Source organism: Phoxinus phoxinus, assembly GCF_949152265.1.
Source record: "Phoxinus phoxinus genome assembly, chromosome: 16".
NCBI lineage: Eukaryota > Metazoa > Chordata > Actinopteri > Cypriniformes > Leuciscidae > Phoxinus > Phoxinus phoxinus.
The window spans coordinates 32,312,397-32,330,182 of NC_136891.1; the positions used below are offsets into that span (position 1 = coordinate 32,312,397).

Here is a 17,786-nt window from a genome sequence, read left to right on the forward strand (position 1 = left end):
TAGAACGAGAATTTTTAAAGAGAAATGTCAGGGGAGCTTGAGTTTGTTTCCCAGCCCTGTTTGTTTGAACCGCAAGAGGCGTCAAAGCTTACGCTACTCCTACATCGTCAAGTGTTACTCTTTTGGCGTAAGTCGACTTGCGTAGGCCGTCTGCAGGAAGCTAGTTATTTTAGTCAAAGTAGTTGCAATAGTTTTAGTTTTCAGTGGACTTTTGTTAAAAAGATTACTGTATAAATACATAGATATGTACACCATTATTACAAAAGGTACACAGTGTATGTTCTTGCTAAATTGCTCCCAAATGTAAGATTGTTGTATCATAATAGTAGAATAAGTACCCCTTAGTTCTATGATACTTACAGTATAAATATTTTTTTTATTCTCCTGGTTGTTACCCCTTAATTCCCCAAACTTGACTTATTGTTCCCTTACTTACATGTAAGTACTTTATAGGTACACTATAAATCCTGAAAGTTACACTGTAAAATCACTTTAATTACGCAGTACTTTCCGGGCTGTAATCTAAAGTGTTACCAAAGTTATAAATATGGATATTTTTCTAACACAAACGCATCGCTTCACTTCAGAAGGCCTTTATTACCCCCCCGGAGCCGTGTGGATTACTTTTATAATGGATGATTGCACTTTGATGGGCTTCAAAACTTGTGCTCCCATTCACTGCCATTATAAGGCTTGGATTAGCCAAGACTTTTTTTATTTTATATATATATAACTCTGATTGTATTCGAATGAAAGAAGAATGTCAGATGGCTTTAGGGTGAGTAAATCATGGGGTAATTTTCATTTTTGGGTGATTTATCCCTTTAACAAATATTACAATTAGTCCCGTAATTCTGCTGGAGAGATTAGCACTGCACATGGATTGTGTTTGTGGATGCAGAGCATTCAGGAGCCCAACAGAACTGTCCTGCAATCTCCCCAACTCTCCAGTTAGTAATGTCATACTTAATATATTAAAAGAGTTAATGGAGTAATGGTGAATAGCGGTTTCCCACAAGGACTGAGGGGCAATCTTGAGAATAGTGTGGATCTAGAGCAGAGAGTGTCTGATATGTGAGGCTTGTTTCTCTGTAAGTCTCCCCAGAGTACCCATCTGTTCCTGCAGAGCCATGTCTGATTCAGAGAAGGACCAGCTGGGCATGAGAACTAACCCAACTCCCGCTAGTCTAGGCACACTTTAAAACACTTTCACATACACGCAGATGCATCTCGGACAGCTTTTACTAACATAACAACCTTAAACAATATTGAGATCATTTTGCAGCAGATGATATAAAATAAAGGAAATAATCAGAAAGCACCTCCAGATTTGGTTAACAAGCGTGATTACTAATAGTATTTAATAAGGAGGAAAGAAAACGCTGCTCTTACCAGAATTAGATGATCGCTGTTGCCCAGCTGGGGTGTATGGTTGGTACATGGCTTGTAGATAACCCTGGGTGCCTTTTCATTAGCTCAATTGTACTAAAGATTAGAATAAGTATTTCCCAAAATGTAGAAAACAGTTTGCCAAACTGGATAAAGTCATTGTCTGTTCACACCAAGAACAATTAACTGTAATTATATCTGTAACTATAAAGTTTTAATAACGGTTATCATTTTAATAAATAGAGGAACGATATCACTGAAATCACTTTCAGATTTTCCCCCCCAGCTGATGAACACTTAAAACATTGACAGCCAATCAGGATCCACATGACTCTGAAGAGCTCAGCAGAAGAAGCGCACTTATAATAAAAGAAAGGTATTGTTCATTGGGACGCTAGTTATCATCGTTCTTGGTGTGAACAGGACTTTACAGGCTAATGCTAAAACAATATGTGGTATCAAAAAAAGTACAGTGTACACAATTCTTAGTGTACAAGAGTTGGGATGCAGCCTTGCATTTTGGATCCAGAGACTGAATGAACATGCAGACAGTGAGAAGTGAATAACAACCTGCTAGTCTTGAGATAACAAATCCTCAATGCGTCAGATGGGATAAGGTTGCAGTAAAACTGGAAATACCTTGTGCTGGATGAAGCAGCGGGACTGGGCAGTTGTTGCAATGTGATCAGTGAAGGTCAGTTGGTCAATAAAGACAGATCTCATGGACCAGGAGCTGATGACTGCGTATCCTTCAACAGAAACTGGAAGTAGATGGCTTAGCTTGGAGGAAAAGGAGCTTAGACATTATAGGATGCTTTAAAAATGGTAACATTTCTCTGGTGGAGACAAAAGGTCTAAAGAGAAGAGAAGAAGAAACCCCTGTACTGATGACCGTGTTACATTAGTATTTATTTTTATTTTTATATTAGCCTATGTATTCATATTTTGAATTACCTTTTAGTTTGCCATTTAAAAAAAAGGTTATTTCTATGTACCTTTATTTATGGATCAAAACCTTTCATCAAAGTTATACATGAATTTTGAATAATACCCGTTCTTGTCTTAGGGCAACTTTGATGAACTTTTTTGATCCACTTCAAATGTTGACTACTGTAGCCTACTTGAAACAAGTTTCATCTAATATCAACATTTATTACAGATTTACTTCAATTAACGAATATAATGTTTAATATTTTTTGTTTTACTGAATGAAGAAGATGTAACATCAGTTGACTAGAATACAAAATTAATTGTACCACTTCAAATAGATAATTTCAGCTTGTATCTAAGAAAACAGCAACACTACAGATTTCTATCAGTTAATACTTCAAGATAAACTTTTTACTTTAGTTTTGTATTTTAGACATGACAACAAATCTGGTAAAAAAAAGAAAAGAAGAAAAAAAAAGTGCATAAATGAAATGCAAAACAAGCTGACTGAAAGTGGATTGAATGTCTGATTGAAAAACTTGATGTATCAGCTAATAGTGCATATCTGATATTACAGTACTGATGGAACATCTACACAGTATTTAATCTGCAGAAAGCTCACAGACACTTTAGCAGTTGGTGAAGAGTGTGGTGGTTTGTCCAAGCAGCAGGCCTGTTTAGGCTTTTCAGGGCAGACTGCGGAGGTTGGTGAAGGCCACAGAGGATACAGGGACCATCGCGCCTGCTTGTCTCCATCTGTAGCTGAAGCTGGTAATTATAGTTGGGAGAGGCGCCCACAGCTTGATGCCATCTGCCAGCGGGACGGCAGAGCCAGGCTGAAGCGGGCACAAAGGCCCAGTGAAGTTCCCTTAGCTGCGGCCGACAGGAGGACCAACACCTGCCAGCGGGCCGCTGGGCCTCATCTGCTCGGATGGGGCACGCGACGGAGGAGAGCGAGCTCTGGTCAGAGATTGTAAAAGCAGTGGGCCGCATGCAGAAAACCAAGACTAGCACGCTGTTTTGCAGCATTATAAGTGTGTGTGGCCTGTGGCTCTAAATTGATAACTTCACAGCCAGGAAGAACCTGGTAAAAAAAAAAAAAAAAAAGAGTGAGTCAATCACACCATCTTGTGGCTGAATACATGTAGTGCAACTGAAAAAAGCGTGATTAACTTGAAACTTATAAACAATAGCGTACCGAATGCTCACAACTCTAATTTAACATCCAAGCGAATGTAGTGACAGGAAGACAGCTGTGCTCCTGTCTCTCTCTTTCATTCGTGTTGGCACAGCGTTGCGCACCGCAGTCTGCTCCAGCGTGGCCATGCCCTTCGCCTGCTCTGCCCGTCCTGCGTGTCACCAGAGCTCGCGTGGACACAGATGGTGCGGGGGGAGCAGCGCATGAATATATGATGCTGGAGGGTGAAGTGTAGCGGGTCGAAGCAGATGCCCACTGGCCCCGCGAGAGCCCCTCTGCCCGGTCAGCCACGGCCCTTCGGCTTCCCACCAGATGCTGCAAAAGAACCCCAGCTAAACCTCTCACGCTTCTCAAAAGATGGACGTCCACATGTTTAATAGATTATTTAAGATGTTTGGAAAACTATGGATTTATGTTCAAATTTGCAATCATTGGAGAAAGTGGAAGCACAGAACAAGGGCTGTTCACACTGCGTTCTTAACCCCGGATAAAGGAACGTTTAGATTGGACAGAAGTTAAGGGGAAGCGAGGCGTCATCAAACTCATTGATCCATACTATTCCATAGTGGCAGAAGTCAGTGAGAGACTAAATAGGAATTTGTCATTGTTTTTTGGAGCACACTAGCTTAGATAACTGTAAGATAACATTCACATTTAAAGCAAAAAAAAAAAAAAAAAAAAAAAAAAAAAAACTCGCTTATGAGTGAACTTTTTTCTTACATTTATAGTCTGAAAAAGGGCCAATATAATACAAATCGAGTATGAGCAATGCTAGAGACTCTAGTCCGCTTTTTGCATTTGTCCAATCAATGACACAATGCAAATATGGAACCCCATGTAAAGTATGAGCAGTGAGAAATGTGAAACAAGACAATATTCCATATTAGCCGTGGTTTAGAATAACCCAGTGTTAACTAGGCTATTCCAATTTTAATTAATTTTTTGTCAATTAAAAAGTGAGCTACATATGGATTGCACCTCCACAAATGTGCTTGATGAATCAGTTCACTATTGTTTTTCTCACTTAACTAACTTAACAGTATGGAGATGGGCCAAAAAAATACAATTATATTACAAAAATAAATGGAAGAAATTGGACTGTCCAACATGGCTTTAGTAAGTTTAGATAATGTACAAATATGACATAATATTTAACTATTCAGTTTACAGCATCTTCATGTATTGAACCAAAAAAGGAGGACTTATAACTAATTTGTTGCAAATTATGTTAAAAGTACTAGTTTTAAGTTAGTTTGGTATTAAATGAGAGGTTTTGGTTTTAAATGATTAATTTTTTTTTTTTTTAAGTACAGCATTGAAAAGGTACAAGTTTATGTTGTTCTGTCTAAAGGTAAGTTAAACTGTTCTATTGTGAAAGAAAAGCCAACCAAGTGCAATGCAGCATAATATATTTAAACATGAAAAACATGTGAATACACAGTATATACAGTTAGCTACAAAAAGTGTTTTAACACTTAAAAAAAGAAGAAGAAAAAGTTTACAAACCATAGAAAAAAATTAAAGGCATATTTAACTGAACAAAGAACAAAAACTACAGTAGGTGTTCCCTAGTAATCAACCAATTATTAATGTGCTAGACAGTGAACACATGGGCTTACACATCACATTTGGCAAATTGTTCCCAATAGTATTACTCCAAAAAATGAATGAATTAAATCCACACCTCCTAGAGTGACCTGAAAAGTAAGAAGTTAAGCCTCACTGGCCTGATTACTTTGACCTAAATTGGCAGGCACATGGTAATGCAGGTTGTATTTGGATCTTCAACAGGTGTTGGATAAGACCCTTCTGGGTTAAGCCAACATATGTGTTATAATAATCAACAAAATGCATGTAGATGATATAATTCACGGCGTGAATAAAATATTAGCTTGCTTTAATGATACGTTTGTGTTAGCTCGGTTATAAACAGCGACTGATATTTGACCAACTCTCCGATACCAGGAGGATCTGAAATATTTCAGCAACACCCAAGCCTACAAGCTTTGAGAAGACATCAGGTGGCGCGTCTGCTACGTCTGGGGTGTGTGTGCAGTATCTGAGTAAACTCAAATGGAAGAACGAGGTTTTGCTGTCCTAAGAACGAGTGTACAGGAAGCATACCGAAGCAAGGCTGAGGCTCATTAGAGTATAGAGAATAACATCCTCTGCCTCCAGCATGCATTTGCAAATAGACTAGAAAAACTGGCAGAAATATTGAGGTTATGTGACTATGCTACAAGAATGAAAGCAGTGCTAAGTAGTGTATTCCTGTCAAGTCTGTAATCAACAGAATTTGTCTTGTTATATCCCAGGTTAAACAACATCATAAAAAAACCTTAGCTAACCATAATAACACAGTGAAGAAACAGTGAAGATGAGAAAAGATAGAGTACAAGACACCGTGTAACAAAAGAACAGCTGTATGTCATACAGGAAACTAAAGTGCTTGCTTCCAAACATTACAGATCTGTTTAACTCCGATGGCTTATCCAATCACCTTCTCTGCTCCTCCATAACATCTTTCAATGCAAGTCAACATTTGAATGCAACCGAGATGTGCAGTCTCACGGACAGACGAGCTGAGTCTTTCACCAATGCCCCTGCGCAGTGTGCTCAGGTGAGATGAGATCACAGCTGATCCAAACCAGATGCTGAAGCTGACGCTGAGCTCTATGTAGGGAGAGGGTCGTCGTCGCCACGTTTACACTTGCATTTGCAGCAGAGGACAAAGGGAGTAGCCAGCAAAAGGAGAGGGGAGGCCACTAGCAAGAGCAGACCGAAGCCAGCGAAGATCCCAACAACCTGGTCACAGAAGTGAAAAGATCACAATGAAAAAAAAAAGAAAGGAGGAAAAAAACAAATGTGTACACATGCACTTGTCAGACCAGAAGGCATTCTGCCACGGGAGGGCAGTAACGGCTCTTGGTAATCATATCTCTGTGTTTATTTTATGCTGGGACAGATTTAGTTTTTTTCCCTGGAAAAAGCTTCTATATATATTTTTGGGAGCATCAAGAATGTAAAAACTTTCTAGTTCTGAAAATGTTAAAGAACTGTCTAAATAAAATGGAATATTAACAAGCAAACATGCAAAACACTTGGCTTTTTAAAAACCGTATTGATAATGTGTCCTCATAAATTCGTTTTATTTATTTATTTAATTTATTGATATATTAATACTTTAAGCAAAGATGCTTTCAAATTGATTGAAAGTGACCATGGGGCATTAATAATGTTACAGAGGATATATTTTTTAAATAACTGCTATAAATTATATTAAATCAAAGAATCCTAAAAAGTGAAAACAAAATCACAGTTTCCACAAAAATATTTAGCAGCACAAACTGTTTTCTATATTGATGATAATAATAATAATAAATGTTTCGTGAGCACCAAATCATCATATTAGAATGATTTCTGAAGGATCATGTGACACTAAAGACTGAAGTAATGAGGCTGAAAATTCAGCTTTACCATCACAGGAATAAATTACATTTAAACTATGTACTGTATAAAATTGAAAACTTATTTTAATTTTTAATAATAAAAAATATTTTGTACAGTATTTTAATCAAATAAATAAGTCTTAGTGAGGATAAAAGTGAGGATAGACTTGCTAAAAAAATTCGAACTAACCCCAAACATTTGATCGGTATAAACTGTACACATTTCTCTCTCCATTTCAAATACAGTAAAGAATCTCTAACCTCGCACAGATAGATCATGCTGTTACTTTTACAATACTGGAGGGTTATTTCAGGAGAAATGTGTGGACCAGCCCCTTCAGATCTGCAGTCTGGAGGGATGCGCTCATGTGGCACATACCTGTGTCCGATGCCAGATGACGGAGGCTCTGGAATGTCCCAGTTTGTTCCGGCACGGACCTTTATCATAGTGGATCAGTAAGAAGTCATCCTGAGGAAGTGAAGGAAAGATGTTAGTGTTAATAAAGATAAATATGAGTTAGATGGAGAAGCAGCACTTTAAAACTCCCACAATATATTGGTCTAAACAAGCATGACTGTGGTGGAGCAATAACACACTTAAGAAATTCCTATTGGAGTTCAACTTTTATGGTACATAATTAGCATAGACATTTTTTGGCCTCTTTTAAATAATAGAAATAATAATGTCTAATAATAAGTTAAACATGTCATATGCACAACTTACGTCCAATGACTCCAGGCAGTACCAGCAGAAGGCATGCTTGCAGTTCTTACACATCATCTGGGCACAGCCTTCATCTCTCTCAATGTACACTTTACATTTAGGACAGCGTTTGATCGGAGCCTCGTCCTCCAGGCTCTTGATGTTGAACCTGAAGCGGGGAGATGAACACAACAGATGTTGAGCGTCATGTTCTGTTTAGGGTCTGAGAGACACACACTGCTAATGTTATGAAGTCTGATGATAAATAAAACCTAAACTTGCTAACATGCTTCAAGGTTTTATATAAACACTAGTTTTTGGAGTTGGATTAAAAAAAGAAAGAAAGAAGTCTCTTATGCTCACCAAGGCTGCATTTATTTGACCAAAATAAAGTAAAAACTGTAATAGTGAAATATTATTACTATTAAAAAGGGACTGTTTTTCATTTTATTATTTTAAAACATTTTAAAAATGGAACTTATTCCTGTGATGGCAAAGCTGTATTCTCAGCATCATTACAGTCTTCAGTGTCACATGATCCTTCAGGAATCGTTTTAATATGTAAATTTGCTGTTCAAATAACATTTCTTATCAATTGTGAAAACAGTTGTGCTGCTTTATATTTTTTAGGATTCATTTTTTGGGGGATTCTGTGAGTAGAAAGTTCAAAATAAAAGCACTATTTGAAAAATAAATATTTTGTAACAATATAAATGTATTTACTGTCAACTTTGATGCATTTCAATCGGTTCTCATCTTTTGATTTTATAATTGTTTTTATTTATTATTGTTTCTACGAAGTGTTCTTGTTGAAATCAAACAGAATTGTTACTAAAATTAACACCAGATGCAGTGTTGTAAAACAAAAGGAGACTTTAAATAGGCCAAGAAACTTAAATAAGGGGGAATATAAGATAAATGTTATGATCTGTATATAATGGGGTACACCTACAGAAGCATCATCTCTGCTGTGAATGCTACATGATTTGATGCTGAGGTTTTACCCGTTCTCCCCAGGCAGGAAGGTGGAAATTGGCAGGCTCTCCTGACATGCCTGGCCGGTGTGGCAGTTCGCCCTGCAGGCAGAGCAGAAGCGCCGGCTGCACTGAGGACACTGAACCGGCTGCGGCAACTGCACCTCTGCTTCATTCAGCTGGCACACCGTTTGGCATGAGGACGACGGGCACCAGGTCCGACAAGGATCCAGAAGCACCTCTGTAAAGCAACAACAAACAGCATGCTTGAAATGATGACCCATTTGGTCTGATCTGCAACTACTACAATTCTGTGTAAAAGTTTTATGAATGTGTCAAAATTTGATGCAGGCTTTGCCAAAAAAAAAAAAAGAGAAAAAAAAAGGCTGATGTTGAAGATTGAGCATTTAAAAATACTATATTACACATGACAGAGAACTCTGTTCTTAGAGGAACAAAGCGATATTAATTAAAAATGCAATGCATTTCTTATAGACAGTAGATGATTAAAAATGGGTGTAAAAAGTGAAATTGTTTAGGACCTTGCACATATGCGTCTCTCAGGGAAACTCACCTCGCTCAAACTGGAATCTCTTATAACGTTGCATGACCTCTGCAGCCACCATACACTCAATCTACAGCAGAGAAACAGAGTATATGAGAAAGACAGGAGCAAATGACAGAGGGAGAGAGATTGTCTTAATACTTTAAAACTTCAATAGTCTTTCTAGTCTCTAGCAAAAGAGACACATTTTAAGAGAACTTGCCTCATTTTCCAGTAAATGTCCCCGTTTCGGGCAGGCAGAGTCTGGACAGCTAATAGCCGGTTCGAGGCCCTCTTTAATGAGCAGTTCAACATATTGCTTCAAACACTGTAAGAGACAGATTTCTTATTTTTCATCTTTGAAAAAATGATGAGACAACTGCTGCCTTTGGTTATGTTTCCACCCACAAACACTCTGTTCATTGTAGTCAAGCCAACATCAGACCATCACAGCATTCTGCAGAGACAACATCCACGAGCTGCTTGTAGAGAACATGTCAAGATTCAAAAATCTTTATTAGCATCTATCTATCTATCTATCTATCTATCTATCTATCTATCTATCTATCTATCTATCTATCTATCTATCTATCTATCTATCTATCTATCTATCTATCTATCTCAATCCACATTACTGCTGTATTCTTACATGTAAAGAGACTGCATTACAATTTGTTCTGTAACACTAGTTGGCACATTGCTGACAAACACACAGGAGTGGCCACTGAAGACACAGTCCTTACCAGACTGCAAAACATGCACTGGCACTGGGAGATGGTGGTCATCTGCTCCAGGGGAAACTCTCCCAGGCACAGTTTACAGGACAGAAGCGGCGCCAGGTCCACGTCCCAGCTGGGCTCGTAGCGAGAGCTGCTCATGGTACGCCGACCTGGGACACTAAAAGACAGAGAAAGCATGTCTTAAAAACAGCTAAAGCAGTTAATAAATGCCGTTAATAAAAATTTAGGCATCGTTTTTTTTAAGTATAACTAGTATAATATGATTGTAGTATAATTTATATACTATTATAGTATTTATTCATATTTTGAATTTGCTTTTTTTTCATATTTTCAGTTTTAATTTTAGTTACTAAATGTTATTTGCTTTTTTCATATTTTTTGTTTACATTACTTTTATTATTTCTATTTAATTTATTTTTTAGTTATACCTAAACTTACTTCAGCTAGTTGCCAAAGCAAGATCGTTTTCAGTTAATTTGAAGTCTAACAATTACATTTTATTTTTAGCTTTATTTCACTAACCAAAAGCAATTATAATTGTTTTAGTTTCAGTTAACTATAACAATGATCAAAACAATGTACAGTAAGAAAAAAAATTATATTGTTTTTGAGATAAGCTAAATATTACTTTTAGCAGTGCTTTTAAAGATTACCATTGTTGTCATCTAATGCTCACTTCAAGTTAACCTAAATGTAAAAATAAATAAATAATGGAAATTAGTAGACAATTAAATACACAATATTGATTAATGAAAAATTCTAATATAGGCCAAAAGCTGATATGGTACTGATACGGTTTCCATAAAACAATATTTTAAACTTAATGGGTAAAAAGGTACCTTTAACTAGGACCATAGATACAAAGATTTAGGGGATCTCATTATTTATCCATTAAAATGTTTGGTCTGTCTGCCACAGTTTTCCTCCCGAGAGCTTCTGCTGTTTGCTGAGAGCTTGTCCAATCAGTCAATGGCAAGTATGTCAATATCCCTCAGTACTGCTGCCAGGCAACCCAAAGAAAACTAATGACTGTCTCCACTGGAGAACCCAACAGAACAGACTCCCTCAGAGATACGAGCAACACGGCTGAAAACAAACAGACCTCCGCATAACACACACATATCATTTAGAAGGCTTTAAACGCTCCTTCCCAACGGCACAGCAAAACTTTTTGCACCTGAAGTTACTAAAAAGTCATGTGGTTCACTGTACCTCACTGAGGCTACACGCCATCATGAGCTGAAATAATTAACTGAGGAACATTCAGATGGACTAGCTAGTGCGCTTCCCCACAGCAGATATGTGTGTAGGTGGAGACAGATGGAGACTCATGTGCTTGCGCCTGCAGGATCTCATTGTGTTAGTGGTGGCGGGAATAGTCGACAGCCCAAACAACAAACGGCTCTCAGCAGGCGCACGTCTCTCCGCTTGGGCCTCTCACCTCCGTCAGCACACCCACACAGCCTTAACCAGACACTGACTCTCAGTCGTATCATATGTAAAGCCACGTGTACACGGTGAGATTATTCTATTGCTGCTTTTCAGGTCACCTGCCTTGAGATCTTGGGTAGAAGTCAAGGCAGTGACTGTATGATGTATATTGGCCCCTACCAATCATGACCTGGCATCATAGCTGGTGTGTGGTGAGCGCACTGGCGCCGTTGTACTGTGGCTGCCGTCGTATCGTCCCAGTGGATGCTACACACTGGTGGTGGTTGAGGAGAGACCCCCTGATATGATGGTAAAGCGCTTTGGGTGTACAGTAGTACATATGAAAGCGCTATAAACACGGGTTTCTGTGCAACGTCATCACATAGATGCGCGCGCATCTAAAAGGCAGAAAGCAACAGTCTTTACGGCTATATCTAGCAGAAGCAGAGATGACGCGGAGCTGTTGTGCTGTAAACTAACATAAATGCTTAGGGTATGTCAGGTTTTTATAATTCACAAACTTAGTTGGACAATTTCATACTAGTCAACTAACTAACGTTTTACATAATGTTATATTAATATGCAAATGAAACGCAAGCAAACAGATCCAACTCTGAAATTGCAGTTTATTATTGAGTCAACAAGAATTTACAAACAATGCGAAATCTACGTTAATTACAATGTTCTTTTACAGAACTCGGCATAACATATAGCGGTCTTGCCTCTAGGATGCGCGCGCATCCGGTATTGTTTGTATACAAGAAACCAGTGTATAAATGCCTCATTCTATTCATGCAACCCGTTTAAAAAGGTAATTTTTCAAATAATGCAGAAATCTCTCATAAAATACTATAATATAATACTATATAAACAATAGGCCTCTAAGAAAGCACTCTACTGTAGTTCAACAAACAACTAGAACAATGTAATTTTGAAAAGGAATAAATTACTACAAAAGAAAGATGTCCACCACACCCAGAGTTTTTCCAAAATCGAAGGGGAAATCCCAGGCATGAAAGAAGGCCTATAAACCTCCATTGTTCATTCATCTAGACAACAACTAACCACATCTTGAGCTCTTCCTCCATGGAAATGGGCCAGGAAGGGAAATACCCTATAAAGTTGGGTCACGCATATCAGTCTGGCACAATGAATCCCTCAAAGGGTCCAAGATGAAGACGGAGAGTGTCCAACAGCCTGACACTGTAATTGAACTTCTCTATCTGCTGATGGAGGTAAATAGCACTAATACCTAGCTCTAAAGCACATTTTCTTGTTATGTACAGTATGCACATTTAAAAGAGCTCACAGATCACTTTAATAAAGAAACTGGCTTTGCTCAGTTTTCCAAAAAGCGTTGGGGCCAAGATAACTTTCAACTGAGCTTGTAGCGCAAGTATGAGTAAAATTATATAACTGATAAAGGTCTTACATAAGATCTATTTTTAATCTATCTAGGTTGAAGCCAAATTAAGCTGTTCTCTCCATTGTCGCTCCAACTGTCTCTTATGAGCGGTCTAGAAACTGTTTGGCTATAGTCAAGACCTTTGGTGGAAACATTAAAAGACATTTTCTCACATAAATGAAGACAATGTAATGACAAATTCAAAAGCACATATTTACACAAACTCACTGTACCTCTTCATATCTGCTTTTGCATCAAACTTTTAAAAAGTGTTAAAACCATTTGCAGCAGCACTTTGTGCTCAGAACAAACATACAGAGACGCCTGTGGTAGGTCTTCGGATTTGTGTCAGCAACAACACTGAAATCCCTGAACAACCTAATTGCTTAATTGGATTACATAAAGGAGGAGAATACAAAAACGAGCATATAGCCTAACTGTGCTAGTCAGACCTTAATGTTGCTGAGAGAGAGAGAGAGAGAGAGAGTGAGAGAGTGAGAGAGTGAGTGAGTGAGTGAGTGAGTGAGTGAGTGAGTGAGTGAGTGAGTGAGTGAGTGAGTGAGTGAGTGAGTGAGTGAGTGAGTGAGAGATTCATTACTATAAAGTTGACCTGACTTCAACTCTCCTCATTGTCCTCAATGCCCTGACCGTCAAAGATGCGGCACTTTTCGCCGGAGTTTGCTGCTGGCTCACATTGAAAATTAATGAATTTTCACGCTCTCGCCAACGGCACAGTAAGACTTTATATTTTGGGGCCATTTTGTTTTTAGACTAACATTACTAAAGGGGTCCCATTACGCTTTCCCCCTTTTTCAACTTTAGCTATTGTATAATGTTGCAGCTAGAGCATAAAAAAGATCTGCAATGTTACAAAGCTCAAAGTTCACTCCAACGGGAGATATTTTATTTGATCTAACCCTGTTCAAGAACTACAACAACCGGCTCGTTTGGACTACAACGCGATTTTTCCGGATCTTATGAAATCACAATGTTACTCTTTTAAATAATACCCATCAACGGAATACGCAAAAAAGGGGGCAGAGGCCTGGTTGAGCTGTGCTTGAAAAGATGAACACACTTGCTGCTATGTCAAAAATAAGCTTTTTTTCCCCTCAACCCCAGTTCCAAAACCCCTTTGTTTGGCCTTAAGTCGGACAAATTTAGAGTGGTTACATTTTTTTGTTTATAATCATCAGTTCAAACACTGTTGCTGAACATTATAACCCCAACGTTTATCTGTGTGCTGCACATTTGATGGAGAACAGCTTGTTTTCTGTTGCTTTTGTAAGACGGTTTACCACTCCTTAGCTGCCAATCACAACACACTGGGCCAGCTAACCAATCACAGTACATTTCGGATTTCGGAAGGAGGGGCTTCATGTTTTTTTTAAACAATCAAGCATGAAAACATTCTAGTACACCCCAAAAACTAAACCAAGACTTAGTAAAAGGGCATAATAGAACTCCTTAATACGTTTTAATTTTTGGTAAACTACACATTTAATTTGTTAATATATTATGCGCAAAACACTGTGGCCACATGGAAAAATACAGCGCCAATGACTCCTTCAGAACAAATAGGAATGGACAACAATGAAATTCTGCAAATATTCTGCAAATATAACAAAACTAGCATATATCCTCATTTAGAACAGTGTGGTTTTGAATAATCTCTGCGAGGCAGTGTGCGGGTCTGAGGGAGCGGAGAGTGTTCCAGCACAGGATGTGAGCTCTGCCCAAGGAAACAGCAACACTTCCTGTTTTTGCCATACGCATGCCAGCATATGCATGACTATGGAGCGCAGACCTATGCTCTGCAAGACCTACTGTACTGGTGTAACATAACACACACAAAAAGTTAGGATTTTATACACTATAAATAAGCAAAATTACCTTTAAAAAAAAATGTATCTGCATCATGTACAGAAATTCAGAATGAGACGTTTTTTTATGTTTTCACAAAAGATTAAGGAAAATCATTCCTCATGATATGATTCCTTACTAAATGTTACGGTTGTTTTATTACACAAAATATGTTAGACACCAACAGCTATGCCCAATTTAATTAATAATATTTTGGCTTATACCACAATATAATTCAATCACTTAATAAGAAGATTTAAGTAACAACTAATAAGATCATGTGAGATATCGTCTCACAAACAAGGATTTGAGATCATCATTACTAAGTGAGTCACTCATTAAACATGGAGATGTACAAAAAAAAAAAAATATATTACCCTTATTGGTTGAAAAATTCACTTAGAAGGGTGATTTTTTTTTTGAACCCCTCCATGTTGATCAGAGTTTGTCTAAGGAAGTATGCAACTTAAATTAGTCATCTTTTTTTTTTTTTTTTTTTTTTACAAATTCCTAAGGTACAAAACAACATAATATATGAGGTGACACTTAGTCCAGTCCATAAAATTAGTCTAACATTATATTCCACCAGACAATTATACACATAAAGCTGGTGATCAGCATGCAGTTAGTCACCGCAGCCTCTTGTCCTCACTAGACTGAAAAGATGCCAAACATTTCCCTGATCATAGAAAAAAAATTCATAAAGGACACATTAATAGGCTAATTTATTTATTACGGCCTCATTAACAATTCGCCTACCTGTGCTGAGACATTAACAAAACCTTGACGTAATATTTAAATTGCCAGTGTGCGTATAGAGCAGGAACACTAAAAGCTGGCAGGCACAGTTTGTTCCGGACATGGGAAGTCCCTGTGCATTTCATGAAAGGGACATTCAGAGCTGCAGCCCCAGCTGTACTACAGCAGACACTAATGCCCCTCTTTCATGCTCAGCCCACTTCTGGAACGTCACACGTGGATCAATTAACTTCCCCTCTCGTTATCTTTATGTCTAACATCCCAATTTAGGTTAAAGGCTTCAACCTTCACATAAACCAAACGAATGCGTAAGTTTTCTTTGAGGTGGAGTTCAAAGCAGGTCTCAAAAATTCCTTTTAGTGATAGTTTTCCACACACTAAGTCTATAAATCTTGTCAAAAAAGAAAAAGAAAAAAAAGAGAGAGTTAATTCCATCATTTGAATCTATTTATCACATTTATTTGAATGTAAGACTTTTCTGGCTTAGACATCGTTGCTGTTGGGGAGTAACTCCTAACTGGCTGCCAATCAATAGGTCAGGCACTACTCCACATCTAGAGTTATACTTATAACAATAACACGCATGATCTGGGTCACCCCCAGACTGGCCACAGCAACACATACCAAGGCTGTGGCTGCTAGTTGAGTCTAACTAAGCAGAGAGAGGCTTTAAAGGAGACTATGCATGAATAAAGCACTGGATGTGAACCACACTTATGGTTACAGTCAGGTATTAACGTTAACTAAAACTAATAAAACATCTTGGATAAACAATTTTTTTTTTTTTTTTTTTTTTTTATAACTGAAATAAGTTACTAACAGGAAATAAACTAAAACTAAAACAGTAATGAAAAATAATTAAACAAATAGTAATATAATTTTTTTTAACTTAAATTAAAATGCAAACTGAAAATATACAAATAAAATCTCATTTAAAATATTTATAAAAGTATATAAATAATACTAAAATAACACTGGTTACAGGTACACAGATTACTATTTTGAGTTTAGTTCATTTTTTATTTTATTTTTAACAGAAAACTAAGAAATGACAATATAATTAGTAAATTAATTACGGTCTCTGTCTCACATTTGACTGACAGTTGGTTTGTTAAAAAAATGGTTATTTCACATTGATCACACCGATTTCCTAATGCATTTAAACACCCTGCATAAACAACAAACGTGGGAAGCATATTCACCCAATGAATCAACAGTAGACTGTCAGCATTATATAAACTATTAAGAACAACTCCCACAAACATGGTAAAAGGTCATGTTTTGACTGAGCTATGTCCTGGGAAAGGGAACACATGATCTCATCTGTTTTCTGAGTAGTCTAGCCATTAGTAAACAACACTTTCCTAAAAGTACATTTCTGAAGCGATTTAAACCCATACAGTTAGATGTCACTACCATTAATGCTACTGGACTGGTCATAGTTAAAGGGAAAGCCCTATAGGGAAGCCTGTTGTTGTTATTATATGTATGAGCTCGTATAAGATATAATGGAGATTCCCTTGATTATGTGAATCGGATCAGCCTGACACATGCTGAGGTTTCCCAAACGCCTGCGTAACTTACTCATAAAATATCTGCAGCATGTTACGTGTTGCAAACGTCAACAACAGCTACATTTTTTAATAAAACATACAATGTTGCATGCAAGCAAAACAAATCACAGCTGTAAAAACGGAATGATTTAAAGTAGCCTACCACTACATGTCCACATGCATTGCTTACCTTAGGATGAATATATCAGTTGTTAGTCCGTTATAGGAATAACATCAGCTCCACACACAACTAAGCGCAATGTCTTCCTATACGTCCGCATTTGTCGCATTAAAAATAAGAAATAATAGCTTAAAGAATCGTAAGACAGAAAGACCGTAATATGTCGGGAAAAGCGGTTTATACCCTAATTACCATCAGCTGGTCGGACTGGTCGCCATGTCTCTGTGGAGAAGCGCCATTTGACTGCGCCTGGAGGCGCGCGGCTGTATGGATGTGTTGTTGTAAAATCCGCGCTCACGGGGGCCCTCTGCTGACGCGACGCGACGCGACGCGACGCGAATACTGATGTAGGTGTAGTGCGTAAAGAGCCATCTGCTGGTTTTCATCGTGACTCGTGACGTGAGCATCATCGTGCATAGAGCTGTCCTAATTTGTCCTAATTTGACCTGTGCATGACACATTATAACAGCACCAAAATTCAAAATTAATGCAGTAAATGTAAATTAAAGTTGTAGTTTGATCCGGGTCACATTGAAATCGCTTTGACAGAATAGCCTAGAAAGGGATGATGGGACAAAATCATTTTGTGTTAGAATAAAACAACAACAACAGCATAATTTTTTTTTGTTCTTTTGTCCACACCTATGATACCAACCCCCAAATTTGA

The 17,786-nt window shown here is 37.8% G+C and overlaps 1 protein-coding gene across 4 annotated transcripts; it reads right to left on the reverse strand.

Annotated features, from left to right (window-relative positions):
- Positions 1-4,909: 4,909 nt before the first annotated feature.
- Positions 4,910-17,524, reverse strand: rnf144ab (ring finger protein 144ab). 4 transcript variants are annotated; one of them, XM_079584705.1, is made up of 9 exons: positions 17,303-17,478; positions 17,129-17,205; positions 9,931-10,084; positions 9,411-9,515; positions 9,218-9,278; positions 8,674-8,884; positions 7,691-7,838; positions 7,346-7,435; positions 4,910-6,322 (listed from the first exon to the last, which is right to left on the reverse strand). In XM_079584705.1, the coding sequence occupies exons 3-9, from the start codon at positions 10,063-10,065 to the stop codon at positions 6,191-6,193; spliced, it is 882 nt and encodes a 293-aa protein (XP_079440831.1). In that variant the 5' UTR covers positions 10,066-10,084; positions 17,129-17,205; positions 17,303-17,478; the 3' UTR covers positions 4,910-6,190. The 4 variants fall into 4 exon arrangements, with proteins under 4 accessions (XP_079440831.1, XP_079440829.1, XP_079440828.1 ...); XM_079584703.1 differs by having other exon boundaries at positions 17,312-17,474; XM_079584702.1 differs by having other exon boundaries at positions 17,129-17,524.
- Between the last annotated feature and the right edge of the window lie 262 nt (positions 17,525-17,786).

Bases quoted from the DNA above. Each gene is read 5' to 3' on its own strand.
- rnf144ab (XM_079584702.1), bottom strand. From the start codon at position 10,065: ATGAGCAGCTCTCGCTACGAGCCCAGCTGGGACGTGGACCTGGCGCCG. The intron at 9,516-9,930 runs GTAAGGACTGTG...TGTCTCTTACAG, and splicing joins AGTGCATGTTTTGCAGTCTG to TGTTTGAAGCAATATGTTGA. The intron at 7,436-7,690 runs GTAAGTTGTGCA...TCACTTCCTCAG, and splicing joins ACTGCCTGGAGTCATTGGAC to GATGACTTCTTACTGATCCA.